This window comes from Mustela nigripes, chromosome 9, assembly GCF_022355385.1.
Source record: "Mustela nigripes isolate SB6536 chromosome 9, MUSNIG.SB6536, whole genome shotgun sequence".
In the NCBI taxonomy this organism is placed as follows: domain Eukaryota; kingdom Metazoa; phylum Chordata; class Mammalia; order Carnivora; family Mustelidae; genus Mustela; species Mustela nigripes.
Window position 1 is genome coordinate 67,864,277 of NC_081565.1, and position 15,036 is coordinate 67,879,312.

General features: G+C 39.9%; 1 protein-coding gene and 1 non-coding gene across 2 annotated transcripts in view; both read left to right on the plus strand.

Annotated features, from left to right (window-relative positions):
* The window catches only part of SLC28A3 (solute carrier family 28 member 3), a 61,244-nt gene that overhangs the window by 26,395 nt on the left and 19,813 nt on the right, over nt 1-15,036 (plus strand). Inside the window, exons 3-8 of the mRNA XM_059411764.1 lie at nt 7,468-7,550; nt 10,151-10,242; nt 11,044-11,233; nt 12,313-12,457; nt 13,701-13,814; nt 14,399-14,476. Of these exons, the coding sequence (XP_059267747.1) occupies nt 7,468-7,550; nt 10,151-10,242; nt 11,044-11,233; nt 12,313-12,457; nt 13,701-13,814; nt 14,399-14,476 (702 nt within the window). The remainder of the gene's footprint in view (nt 1-7,467; nt 7,551-10,150; nt 10,243-11,043; nt 11,234-12,312; nt 12,458-13,700; nt 13,815-14,398; nt 14,477-15,036) is intronic.
* Nucleotides 4,594-4,700, plus strand: LOC132025216 (U6 spliceosomal RNA). Its single transcript, XR_009406481.1, has one exon. It is a non-coding gene; the product is annotated as a U6 spliceosomal RNA (small nuclear RNA).

Consider the following 15,036-nt stretch of genomic DNA (forward strand, 5'->3'; position numbering starts at 1 on the left):
AATACAAGCCTTTCTCAAGAAGCAAGAAAAGTCTCAAGTACATAACCTAACCCTACACCTAAATGCACTGGAAAAAAAAAAACAGCAAACAAAGCCTAAACCCAGCAGGAGAAGGGAAATCATGAGGATCAGAGCAGAAATCAATGAAATAGAAACCAAAAGAATAGCAGAGCAAGTCAATAAAACTAGGAGCTGGTTCTTTGAAAGAATTAATAAAATTGATAAACCTCTGGCCTGACTTACCAAAAAGAAAAGAGAAAGGACCCAAATTAATAAAATCATGAATGAAAGAGGAGAGATCACAACGAACACTGAAGAAATAAAAACTATTATAAGAACATACTCTGAGCAACTATACACCAGCAAATTTGACAGTCTGGAGGAAATGGATGCATTCCAAGAGACGTATAAACTACCAAAACTGAGCCAGAAAGAAATAGAAAACCTGGACAGACCCTAACTCCACAGTAGGGAGATTGAAGCAGTCAACAAAAATATCCCAACAAACAAGAGCCCAGGGCCAGACAGTTTCTCAGGGGAATTCCAACAAACATTGAAAGAAGAATTAATACCAACTCTCCTGAAACTGTTGCAAAAAAATAGTAATGGAAGGAAAACTTCCAAACTCATTTTATGAGGGCAGCATCACCTTGATCCCAAAACCAGACAAAGACCCCATCAAAAAGGAGAATTACAGACCAATATCACTGATGAACATGGATGTAAAAACCCTCACCCAAATAGTAGCCAATAGGATTCAAGAGTATATTAAAATGAATAATCATTCACCACAACCAAGTGGGATTTATTCCTGGGCTGCAAAGCTGATTCAACATCTGCAAATCAATCAATGTGATACAATACATTAATAAAAGAAAGAACAGGAACCATATGACACTCTCAATAGATGCTGAAAAAGCATTTGACAAAGTACAGCATCCTCTCTTGATCAAAACTCTTTACTGTATAGGGATAGAGGGTACCTCAATATCACTGAAGCCATTTATGAAAACCCACAGCAAATATCATTCTCAATGGGGAAAAACTGATAGCTTTTCCCCTAAGGTCAGGAACATGGCAGGGATGTCCAATCTCACCACTGCTATTCAACATAGTACTAGAAGTCCTAGCTTCATCAATCAGACAGCAAAAAGAAATAAAAGTCATCCAAATCAGCAAAGAAGAAGTCAAACTCTCACTCTTAGCAGATGATATAACACTTTATGTGGAAAACCCAAAAGACTCCACTCCAAAACTGCTAGACTCAAACAGGAATTCAGTAAAGTGTCAGTATACAAAGTCAATTCATAGAAATCAGTTGCATTTCTATGCACCAACAACAAGACAAAAGAAAGAGAAATTAAGGAGTCAATCCCATTTACAATTGCACCCCAAACCATAAGATACCTAGGAATAAACCTAACCAAAGAGGCAAAGAATCTGTACTCCAAAAACTATACAGTCCTCATGAAAGAAATTGAGGAAGACACAAAGAAATGGAAATATGTTCCATGCTTATGGATTGGAAGAACAAATATTATGAAAATGTCTATGCTACCTAAAGCAATCTACACATTTGATGCAACCCCTATCAAAATACCATCAATTTTTTCAAAGAAATGGGAACAAATAATCCTAAAATTTATATGGAACCAGAAACAGACCCCAAATAGCCAGAGGAATGTTGAAAAAGAAAACCAAAGTTGGTGGCTTCACAACTCCAGGCTTCAAGCTCTATTACAAAGCTGTCATCATCAAGACAGTATGGTACTGGCACAAAAACAGACACACAGATCAGTGGAACAGAATAGAGAGCCCAGAAATAGACCCTCTATGGACCCTGCATGGTCAATTAATCTATGGTCAATTAATCAGCTCTATGGTCAATTAATCTTCAACAAAGTGGGAAAGAATATCCAATGGAAAAAAGACAGTCTCGTCAACAAATCGTGTTGGGAAAATTGGACAGCTACATGCAGAAGAATGAAACTGGACCATTTGCTTACAGCACACACAAAAATAGACTCAAAATGAAAGGTCTCAATGTGAGAAAGGAATCCATCAAAATCCTTGAGGAGAACACAGGCATCAACCTCTTTGACCTCAGCCTCAGCAACTTTTTTCTAGAAATATCACCAAGGGATAAAATAAACTATTGGGACTTCATCAAGATCAAAAGCTTTTGCACAGCAAAGGAAACAGTCAACAAAACCAAAAGAAAACTGACAGAATGGGAGAAGATGTTTGCAAACGACATATCAGATAAAGGGCTAGTATCCAAAATCTATAAAGAACTTATCCAACTCAAAACCCAAAGAACAAATAATCCAATCAAGAAATGGGCAAAAGTCATGAACAGACATTTCTGCAAAGACATCCAAATGGCCAACAGATACATGAAAAAGTGCTCAACATCACTCGGCATCAGGGATATACAAATCAAAACCACAATGAGATACCACTCACACCAGTCAGAATGGCTAAAATTAACAAGTCAGGAAATGACAGATATTGGCAAGGATGTGGAGAAAGAGAAACCCTCCTACACTGTTGGTGGGAATGCAAGCTGGTGAAGCCACTCTGGAAAACAGTTATGGAGGTTCCTCAAAAAGTTGAAAATAGAGCTACCCTATGACCCAGCAACCACACTACTGCATATTTACACTAAAGATACTATGCAGCCCTCAAAAAATGAAATCTTGTCATTTGCAATAACATGGATGGAACTAGAGGGTATTATGCTAAATGAAATAAGACAGTCAGAGAAAGACAATTATCATATGATCACTCTGATATGAGGAATTTGGGAGGCAGGGCAGGGGTTCTTGGGGGGAAGGGAGGAGAAAAAATGAAACAAGATGGGACCATGGAGGGAGAAAAACCTTAAGAAACTCATGAAACAAACGGGTTGCTAGGGGGTGTGGGGGGGAGAGATAAGGTGACTGGGTTATGGACATTGGAGAGGGTATGTGCTATGGTGAGTACTGTGAATTGTGTAAGACTGATGATTCACAGACCTGTACCCCTGAAGCAAGTAATACATTATATGTTAATTTTTTAAAAAGATAAGACATGGGGGAATATTAAATGTGTATTGCTAATTAAAAGAAGCAGTCTGAAATGGTTACGTACTGTATGATTCCAAGTATATGACAAAGGAAAAGGCAAAAACAGTGAAGACAGTAAAAAGACCAGAGGTTACCAAGAGGTGGGGAGGGACATGTGGGCAGAGCACAGAGGATTTGGGGGCAGTGAAACTACTCTGTGGGATACTATTATGATGGATACATGTCCTTATGCATTCATCCAGACCCACAAAATGTATAACACCAAGAGGGAACCCTAATGTAAACTATAGAATTTGGGGGGTAATATGTCCATGTAGTTTCATCAATTGCAACAAATTTACCACTCTAGTAGGAAACGTGCTAATGGGAAAAGCTAGGCATGAGTAGGGTCAGGGAAATTTCTACTTTCTCCTCAATTTTGCTGAGAACTGAAACTGCTCTTTAAAAAATGAAGTCTCGTGGACTCTGAAAAACAATCTGAGGGTTTTGAAGGGGCGGGGGGTGGGAGGTTGGGGGAGCCAAGTGGTGGGTATTAAGGAGGGCACATATTGCATGGAGCACACGGTGTGGTGCAAAAACAATGAATTGTTATGCTGAAAAGAAATTTTAAAAATGAAGTCTCTTTTTAAATTGTTTCACAAAACAATCAAAAACAAAAAAATTAGATTTTTTTTATTTTTATAGACAAGAATATAAAGAGCAAGAAGGAGCCACTGGGTTTGCAACAATGGTCCTTAGGTGATTTTGGCAGCAGCCATCTCAGTAGAAGTCTGAGTGAGTAGGATGTGAGAATCACTAAAAATAAAGGCAATTCTTTCAAGTGGTTTGTCTGTGAAGGAAAGGAGGGAAGGCAGATGTTGACCCCATGACTATGGGGTCAAGAAGATTTTGTTGTTATTATCATTTTTGGTTGTCGTTGTTGTTGTTAGTTTGTTTTTTGTTTTTTGTGTTTTTTTAATTTTTAACGCTAAATCTTTATTTCACTTTAAAGTTTATAAATAATTTTTTCAAGTGCTATTTTTAAAATATTTTTAAAGATTTTATTTATTTGACAGACACAGATCACAAGTAGGCAGACAAGCAGACAGAGAGAGAGAGGAAGGGAAGCAGGCTCCCTGCTGAGCAGAGAGCCCGATGCAGGGCTCGATCCCAGGACCCCAGGATCGTGACCTGAGCCAAAGGCAGAGGCTTTAACCCACTGAGCCACCCAGGCACCCCTGTATTTAAGATTTTATTTAATTTTTGCACTAGCTTGTTAGGAGATGATATTCTTTGGCTCATTTTATAGCGGATAAAAAATAAGAACATCAAATTGTATAAAGCCATTTCAGTACAAACTCAGGGTGCAATTGTTTCGCAGAATTCATAAGTTTAGCTCAATTGCCATACTTCTTTTTCTTTTTACGTAATGTTAGTCACCACACGGTACATCATTAGTTTTTGATGTAGTGTCCCATGATTCATTGTGTGCATATAACACCCAGTGCTCCATGCAATCTGTGGTTTGTTTTAAAGATGGAGACAGGTTCTTACTATGGCAGCACATATACTAAAATTGGAAAGACAGAAAGAAGATTAGCATAGCCCCTGCACAAGGATGACATGCCCATTTGTGAAGCATTCCATATTTTTAATACCAAAAAACCATAAGCTGATTAAAAAATGGGCAGAAGACATGAATAGACCTTTCTTCAAAGAAGACATCCAGATGGCCAACAGACCCATGAAAAGATGCTCAACATCACTCATCATCAAGGTAATCCAAGTCAATACCACAATGAAATATTACTGCACACCTGTCAGAATGCCTAAAATCAAAAACACAAGGAACGACAAGTGTTGGCAAGGACGGGGAGAAATAATGAATCACTGAACACTACATCAAAACCTAATGATATACTATTTGCTGGCTAACTGAAATAAACAAACAAATAAATAAATAAATAAAAATTTTAAAAAGAAAGATGAGGAGAAAAAGGAACACTCAAGCACTGTCAGTATAAATGCAAACTGGTGCAGCCACTGCAGAAAAGAGTATAGAGGTTCCTCAAAACTTTAAAAAGAAAACTACCCTGGGAGCCAGTAATTGCACTGCTGGGTATTTATCCAAAGAATACAAAGAGATACATGCACCCTTATGTTTATTGCAGCATTATTCACAATAGCCAGACTATGGAAGCAGCCCAAGTGTCCATCGATAGATGAATGGATAAAGAAGAGGTGATATATATATCCTATATATATGTAATATATAGCATTATTATTGGGCTATAAAAAAAAGAGTGGAATGCTGCCATTTGCAACCACCTGGATGGATCTAGAGAGTATAACATCAACTGAAATACATCAGTTGAAGAAAGACAAATACTATATGATCTCACTCATATGTGTAATTTAAGAAACAAAACAAATGAACAAAGAAGAAAAGAGATATACCAAAAAACAGACTTAGCTATAAAGAGATGGTTACCAGAGGGGCGGTGGGTGGGGGAATGGGTGAAATAGGGGAAGGGGATTAAGAGTATACTCTTAATAAAAGTATTAAGAGTATACTCTTAATACTTAATACTCTACATACTCTACATACTTCTTATGTAGAGAATTGTTGAAGACTATATTGTACACATGAAATTAAAATAAAAATGTATGTTAATTATATTGAAATTAAAAATTTTATTTATTTGCTTATTTTTTTATTTATTTGTTTATTTGACAGAGATCACAAGTAGGCAGAGAGGCAGGCGGGGTGGGGGGGAAGCAGGATCCCTGCTGAGCAGAGAGCCCAACGGGGGGCTCAATCCCAGGACCCTGGGACCATAACCTGGACCGAAGGCAGAAGCTTTAACCCACTGAGCCACCCAGGTGTCCCTAAATTAAAATTTTTTAAAAAGAAAAATGTCTATACCAATCTGATAAGTAAAAATAAACAAACAAATAAATAAAATGGGAAATGTTTGGGGGGACATAGAACAGTTAATGTCAGACATCCTATAGAGAATAGGTGACTTGAAATTTCACTGTAAGAAAATAATAATCATGACTATTTAAATCAAATATTTGTCAAACTTTAACTATTGGCTAAGCTAGGCATTGGATGGGAATGAAATGAATAAGGGTCCTGTCCACCCCTGTCCTCAGCAGCTGCAGCGTGAACTCCAATGGTCTCTTTCTATTATCCTTCACCTTCCTAATTCCTGGGGTCCAGCCCAGAAAATGAAGGTAGTCTAAATGAAGTGTATAATGGAGTTTGGCATCAAATGACTATATGATCTTTGAGAATCCTTTCAGCTCAGAGACATGCTTATGACTTCATTTTATATTTATTTTATTTTATTTTATTTTATTTTGAGAGGGGTGTGGCTAAAGAGAAAGACTCTTAAGCAGGCTCCATGCCCAGTGCAGAGCCTGATGCAGGGCTCAGTTTCACGACCCTGAGATCATGACCTGAGCCAAAATCAAGAGACAGACACTTAACCAACTGAGCTACCCAGGTGCCCCACTTACAACTTATTTCTAAGTTCTTACACAGTCCAGAGAATCAACGGCTACCTGGGATATGACAGAAAGAAAAAGCTGAGATTTGACATTATCCCTCCTAGAGTATGTTCAAAACTCTTCCATGTCTGCATACTTCCTTGCCACCTTGCATTGCCATACTTACAATAGATGGAACTGTTTGTTTGAGACATTACTGCAAAATGAAGGGAGGCAGAAAATCCTCTATGCTATCCTGAGAACAGAATAGGTCATGGATATTTAAAAGTTTGAATGGTACATAGAAAGATAGCCCAGGTATATACTTCACTCCATTAATCAGAGCAAGGGTTTGATGAGAAAGGGAAACTTCCAAAGTTTAGCCCACTGATAGAAGGACCCTAGTTCTTCCAAAGTTTAGCCCACTGATAGAAGGACCCTAGTTCCCAAGAGAAAGTTTATCAGCTCTTGGAGATCCATCTGCAGACCAAGCGTTGGACTGCCAGGAAAAATAAACTAGCCTTGGTCTTCGTCCTATGGAAACCAGAATTGGCAGAGTATAAAAGGAGATTTATGCAGCCTCTGAAATTGAGTTCATTTAACTCCTGCCTGAAAACAGAGCAGCGGTTGAATGACTGCAGTAGAGACAGGAAGAAAAAGTAGAGATATGAACCTATCCCCTAAAGAAAAGAAGGAAATACCAACAGCTCCTCTGGAAGAAAAAGGAGAGAGAAGTGTGATCCTGGATTTTTTGTGATAAAGGGGGAAATGTCTGCACAAGAAGATAATAGGAGCTATTTTCTTGCATAATAATTTTAAAAGAGCTTTTGTCAGTCCTTTGCCGAAATTCTGAGCAAAAGAGATGAGGGTCCATTATGCCCCAGCTTCTCACTGTTCCATCTCTGCTGCAATGTTTGATTTCCAGGACGAAGAGCAAGTCACCATTGAGCAGGATTCTTTAAGAAACAAAGAAGATGAGGCGGATGACCCAGAGACACATCAAAAAGGGTACAGGTTTAAATTAGAGGAGTAACCTTACTGACCTCCTATTTGGTTTTGTCACTTTGTTTTATCCTCACCTAATTTCAATCATTTATTATTATTCATTATCTATTACCACCACTACCATCCACCAACAGCATTTTCAGAAAAATTAACGCTCTATGATAATCACTGTGGTAAATTCAAACTGCTGATGTCCTCTGGGAACCCAATATCCAGGACAGTCTTCTAATTAAAGCCATAAATTACCAACTAATTGCTCCAGTCCATGCAAAAGTAGTTAATTCATCTTCTCAGTGTCAATCAATAAGCAATTGATTTCTCAAAACCCGATCCACATTAAGTCCCCACAAACTTGCTCTTACACTATAGTATCTTAAAGGTATTCCAAGTCCTTACTGCTCCATGAAGTAAGAGAGGCAAATTATTTTCTTTATTTTTTGGACCAGGAAAATGAAGCTCAGAGAAGTGACTTACTCAAGGTTAGTCAACTAGAGAGGAACAAATCTAACTTAACAATTTCAGCTTCTGATTCCTAGTCCAAGATTGTCTGGTTCGTCATAACTTTCAAGTATTTGTCAAATTTCTGAATGTCCATTTAAATTTTATTTAAAATTTATAAAAATTTTATTCAAATTTCTATGTCTCTGAGGAACTTTGTTTTTATGCATCAGAAGGTCTCTCTGGAGTTGGTGAGAATTAAGATTAAAGCTCTTATCACCATCCGCATATTTACTACCTTAGAAACCTGAGCTTAGATCCATCTTTCATTTTACTCTATGGATCTCTGACCCCCAGGGGCTGAGAAACTGTCTTGGGTGGGTAGAGATACTCAGGTTTCCCCTAATGATAATGGGATAGAAGTAATCTCCAGGAGGACAGAAATGATCTAGTCAAGATTACCAAATGGCTGAAGCCTCTATTTTGAGCTACTTTAATTTACACAGTATAAGACTGCTGTCTTGGACCACACACACTCCACGCAATTAAAGAATCTGATTAACCCAACCTGAACTACATGCATGCGCCCAATTCAATGTTGCCTTCCACCTCTGCCACTTTGAAACACTACCAGAAATCAAAGACAATGGATCATCAGCCTTTCCCAAGTTCAGCCACAAAAACTCAGTCTTTACTGAACTTTTATTTCCTCCAAATCTTCTGGATCAGTGTTTGTAATTCACTCATATACATAACACCAAAGTTCTCATGATATAAAACTCATCATTACTATGTCTGATATGCTCTCATACATCCTATTTTTTCTTATTAAAGATGGATGTCCCACACTGTGCTCTTCTTAATCCATGGATGGGTCCCAACCCACACTGGTGCAATACTGTTCCAGAAAAGCAACACACACTAACATCTCATTTATCCAGTAATTCAACAAATGCCCATCAATAGCCTCATTCCCAAGGGTCCTAATGCTACTAGGCTCAAGTATATGCTCCAAGAAGTTAGCCTGTCAAGGTTTTATCACAAAATATGACCAAAGAAGACAGTAGGAGTAAAGCACAGAAGGATGCCTCTGTCCGAGGAGATGCAAGAAGGTGTTGTAGGAGTGAGGGGCTTTGGCTGTACACTGAAAGGTGCAGGGGGTGCCAAGACTTGGACACTCAGGCATAGCTGTTGCAAGATGGAGAAGTGGAGGGGAGGTCCCAGCTCAGGCCTGAGTCCTTTGAGATCCTGAAGATGAGGAATCTCCTCTAGGGACTAGAAGTGGCCTAGAAGTGGCAATGATTAAATGTATGAATAAATTCCTTCCTCCAGTAGGAAAAGAAGAGGTCTCCATTAGAAGGCACACTGAGGAAAGAGATGAGTGCGGGGAAGCCTGATTTCAGGGCAGGAATGGAGGGAACCAGGAGCACCCCAGGAGAAGTAGAAGACAGTACCATGTGTATGGTCTTGGGGCCTCTCCAAACTCACTGGCTGATGGATACTGTCCTCCCCAGCAGAAGTAGTCAATGCACATATTGCTCATTCACTACCTACCACCCCCTAACAAAGCTCTGGACAGAAACAAAGGCATGCCAACAATGCCAGAACTTTCTGGAAAGCTATCTTACAACCTGCTAGTTGGTAGCTCTGAAATCCACAAGATTCTTCTTTATATTTCAAGCATCCAGTGAAGTCTGTAGTCTCCCACTAAAAAAATGTGGTAAGCCAGGACAGGGAACAACTAACTTACTCAAACTGTATGAGACCAGAAGGGGTGAGAGTTTCTAAAATGAACATTTCATAACCATGGCTTAAAAGCTATCAAAGGCCCTCATAGTCCAGTGAGAAACACTCTCATCTTATGATTTATTTTTGGCTTTTGGTTAGTTACCGTCTCCCCTGCTCTGTTTCCAGAAGCATGTTTTCTGCATTTCTGTAAGCCCTCAGGGCTTGGCACATCCACACAGCAAACGCTGATCCAAGCCATGGCTGATTATAGTCTTAAATGAGATGAGTATCCCATTTCTATTTTGCAGAACATACACTTCACCAATTTGTTCATTTGCTCGCTTGATTTACAAAGGCTCATCTAGCTCAGTATGTTGGTTTATTTCATGTTTTTGATATTTACTTCTGCCTGCCTTTTTGTTTTTGTGTTGTTACAGATATCTGGAAAGGAAATATGATACAGTTTGTGATTTTTATAAGAAACACAAAACCACCCTTTGGTACATCATCTGGGGCATCTTAATACTAGGTAAATAATGAAAGTAAGATGGATGCACGTGTCTTTTCATGAGAATTCCACAATTACTAGTTTTCTGTAGAAATAAAATACATCTTTTTAATCTTTCTGTTCCCCCGGACTTCAGTGAATCCAGAGAAGCAGAAATGTTAATCAAGAAGCCCTGAGTGATGGGTCTCACCTGTGGTTGCCTATGCAGACTGTTTCCCTTTTTGGTGTATGCTAATTATTCAGGTCCCCTACTCTTATGGCCTTCGTTGTTGTGACAGATTTAAGGGTTGGTTAATGCAAATCCAGGTAACTAGAAGACATGGTGATACTCACCAGGTGGGAGTCTAATTGCAGAGGGCAATCTAAGTGAAATTCATACTTCATGCAAATACAATGTGAGCAGGAGCCTAGGGTCATGTAGGCTGTTCCTCTTGCCTATCTTTGCAGATGAGCAGGTCCCCTATTTTGACTCCCTCCAAAGCAAAGTTTTCCACAGCCCATTTTGAAGAACACTCCTGTCTATAAAATGAGAACCCATGCACCCAAGTCCATTGGCATTAATTTAAAATCACTGCACCTCCAAGGTCAGTAGCTTGGTTGGTGGTCAGATAGCTGAAATAAGGAACAGCAGCATTAAAAGCTTCCACTATACTGGGCCACCTAGTATTCTAGGCTTTTCAGGCCATGCAGCGAAGACCAAACAACTCTGCATTCAGTGTCTTCTTGGTTGAACCTCCCCTTGGCTGAGCCACGTCAGTGCTAGAGGCTGGTCAACAGCTTGGTGTGGGTGATGTACCCTGTCTGCACTCACTTTCTCAACAGGTTACCTGGCAATGGTGATTGCAGCTTGTGTGCTGAACTTTCAGAGAGCCCTTCCCCTTTTCGTGATCACCGTGGCCGCCATCTTCTTTGTGGTCTGGGATTATTTTATGGCCAAATACGAGCATCGAATCGATGAGTGCCTGTCTCCTGGCAAAAGGCTCCTACAAAACCAGTGGTTCTGGATGAAGTGGTAAATGTACCCAGTCCTCTTGTTGCATTTGAGAGGGAAGTTAGTCTTTTCCAACAGTGTTATAAAAATGCATTCTGAAATTGCTCCCTCGTTTATGGGCTATTGAAACTAGAAATAACCAAATTATAATGCCTTCATTTTACAAACAGGAAATCAACATCTAAATAGGGCAATGACTCACTCAAGATATGTTCAAATGTCCATACAAAATGCTTTAATTTCAAGTGCCACCAAATGATAAATTGTTGTGCAAGCAATGGGACAGTTCTGACTTGGGGAGGCAGCTTTCTGCTCGGGGCCTCTTTGAGAGGAAGACCCTGTGAATTATTAAAGCTGACTCTTTCCTATAGGGCCCCATGCCCTATGAATGAGCGCTCAGGGCTTTTCCCTCTGCCTATTTCTGTGGAACCTCCTCTTCCTCCAGGTGGCTCTAATGGATTGGACACAGGACAGGTTCTCCCCAGAGTGGCTCACAAGGGATATATCAGGAAAGTTCACAAATCCTTGGCCTAATAACACAGAATTGTGCAATCTCAACAAGCTTTCTGGCTCTGCCCTCTAAGCTGTGAGTCAAACTTGTCATACCCACTGGATCCTCCAAGGAGTCAGAACACATTCTGAAGTCCAACTTAGCTCTCTGAGGTTCAGTTGAAGTCCCCCATCTCCAGAGAACACATCTCAAGTTCTCCCCTAAAGGGAAAAAAGGTAAAACCTCTCTCATCTCCCAAAATGAAAGTGAGAACTCACAGCAGATCTCTCAAAGATATCACCAGACTTCCTTCTCTAAGTGTCCTTTCTCATCTCTCACCCCTTTGTATGTCCTTGAACTAGTGAAGAGCCCAAGAGTTGTAGAATGTGCTTAAGACCGTGCTTAATTTTTGTTTTAATTTTTTTATCTTTTGGCTATTTGCCTTTATAGCCACAACAAAAGAGGGTTTGCACAATATCTAGAAGCATAACTTCCTGGTGCCAGGGTATGCTGCTCTTAATACATTTTTTTATTTGTTAGTTGAAGTCTGCTCCAGATTTTCAGGTTAGCATAACAAATGATGTCAATGCCTCCTTTCTGATTCTCTTAGGGTGATTTGGACCTTACTGATCCTGGGAGTTATTTTCTGGCTGATCTTTGACACCGCCAAATTGGGCCAACGGCAGCTGGTGTCCTTTGGTGGGCTCATAATGTATATTATCCTGATATTTTTATTTTCCAAGTACCCAACCAAAGTAAGTGTGAAATCTATCTTTTTCAGCTTGTTCCCTCTTTTCTCCCCGCTCATGTCTAAATTGCTCAAAATAATGAGTGTGAGAGAATTTCACTGTTTTCAGTGTTTGTCTTACCTTGCTATTGCTACATTAAGTGGCTAGAGTGCCTTTCTTCCCAAGCTTTCTTAGCGCTAGTACTCTCTCATTTCTCATTCTCAGTAATTTTCCAGTTACACCACCAGTGAGGTGTTCTCTCCTGCCAAGTCCAATTTCTACTCATGTACCCCACCTCCCTCGATCAAACACACAAAGAAAATTTATCTATTTTGATCCCGGTTTCCCCAGGCCAGTAAATAATCTAATATTCTACCACCGGATTCTGCCATTTATCAAATTTCTATTTGCAAGTTAGGTTATTTTACTGTAAAAATCTGTTCTTAACCAGTTTTGTTCCCACTGAATTCAATTCTCATTCTCATTTTATCAGCCTGTAACCAATTAAATGGGCAAGAATTCAGAGGTATCGAAGCTTTCACTCACAATTCAGAATGGCAAACTCCAGAAGATTTTATTGGCTTTCTGAAAGGCTGACCCAAGAAAAACAAGTCACCTAGTAGGATTCAAAGTGCCTGCCCACCTCGGGTCAACATTTCCACTGGTATCTATACCTCCGATACCACAGTTCTTTGCAGCCCGCTCATCTCAGCACCAAAAATGAAAGCAGATGATTGTCCCTTCCTGCTGCACTCCCTGGCTCTGCACTAGAGTTAATTCGTTCCTTTTACAGTGAAATGGGAGCCCCCACCAGGGTGGAATTTCACTTAATTCACTTGCAAATTCTCAGATTAACAAACCTTGGGCACACAGAGAGAAGCCATGTTCTGCCTTTCCATTTTCCAGACAGGGGAAGTAATTATATGTCTCTGACATTACAGCACAGAGAAGAGGACCCAATCCCTCCTCCTTTAATGGCCCCTCTAAGACTATTCTTTAAGTCTAAGTTATTTTATCATGATATAATGGGTACATACTCTCCAGGGACCGAAGCCTTCAAACTCAGGGTTTGAAAGGGGGAATGCAACCCTGAGATCTAGGGGCATGATTCTATCAAGAGATTCTCTGCTCACAACTGCTTTGGGCTCCCAAACTGTGGATCACTGGCCACATGTGAGAAGTTTCCAAGGAAATCGTGACCCTCTGGGCATGTATACTGAGCTTAGCATTCATTTTCTAGTAAGATCTCTCTCTCCATCTTTCTGCCTAGGTTTACTGGAGGCCTGTCTTTTGGGGAATTGGGTTACAGTTTCTTCTCGGGCTCTTAATCCTAAGGACTGACCCTGGCTTTATGGCTTTTGATTGGTTGGGCCAACAAGTTCAGGTAAGTTGGGTTCAGATGAACATCTTGCTTATAAGTGCTTTTGACATTTGGCTATAATCCTCAAGACATGTCAGAAATAGGTTTCTTCATCTGCATGAGTTGACCCACATTTTTGTTTGTGTAGAATACATTAATCTGTCTAATTTATTAATATTACATTTGCCCCTCCCCCATATCATCCATTGCACCAGTCCCCTATCCCAAATGTCCCTTTCACCCTGGCCCAGAGGTGTCATACTTCTAAGATGGTTCCACAAACAGAAAAACAGCCTTTCTTCATACCAAGCGCTAACTAGTGCCGACTGCGTGCCATGTATGGTTTGCTGGAACAAACTGACACACCTGGCTCCTTCTTGAGCCTCCTAGAGTCAGACTGAATGTCACTAATGACAGGAAATCTGTATGTGGGTATAGTTCAAAAATATTCTTCCATACCATCCATTGGAGCAAGGAAAACTACAAAAATCTACCTTCCATGTCTAACCAGCAAGTTTGCTGGGCTCCCCATCTGCAGAGCCTGGGAGGTCCTGTAGATACAATTCTGTGGTTGTAATGATCGTCTGCTTTTCCTTTCTTTAACTCAGACCTTCTTGGAATACAGTAACGCTGGTGCTGAATTTGTCTTCGGCGAGACATACACAGAGCACTTCTTTGCATTTAAGGTAAAACCAAATCCCTTTTTGAAGTAGTTACTTCCTTTTCAGTACCTTCTGGGTCTTTGTCCCAGATATTCTGATTAGACTATCTACTAGATATTAATATCTAATACCTAATTAATACTAATTAGATATTAATACTAATTAATATTAATACTACTATCTATTAGACATTCTGGTAGAAACTGACCAGAAACCAGATATACACCTGCCAGGCATGTCCTGGGTGGATATCACATCACTGCCTTTTCTCATTTATCAGATTTTTTCTGAAGTCAGTAGATTGCAAACATTTTTCTTGGTTACCATAGCATGGAGGGAAACAGCTATAAATCAGACATATACAAATACTTTTGAGGGGGCTCCTGGCTTTGCCTGAGATTTGCCTGAGATACTTCTGAAAAATCGTATGGGACAATACTATCTAAAGGCATCTGGGGAAGGAACATCCGGTAGCTGGCAGTGATGAGGCATATGGCCACTGATGGCTTCCAGGCCTAGGATCAGTGACAGCTCTCTGCTCAGGAACCTTCTCCATCTCCCAAAAGGAGACAGCTGCTCACCCC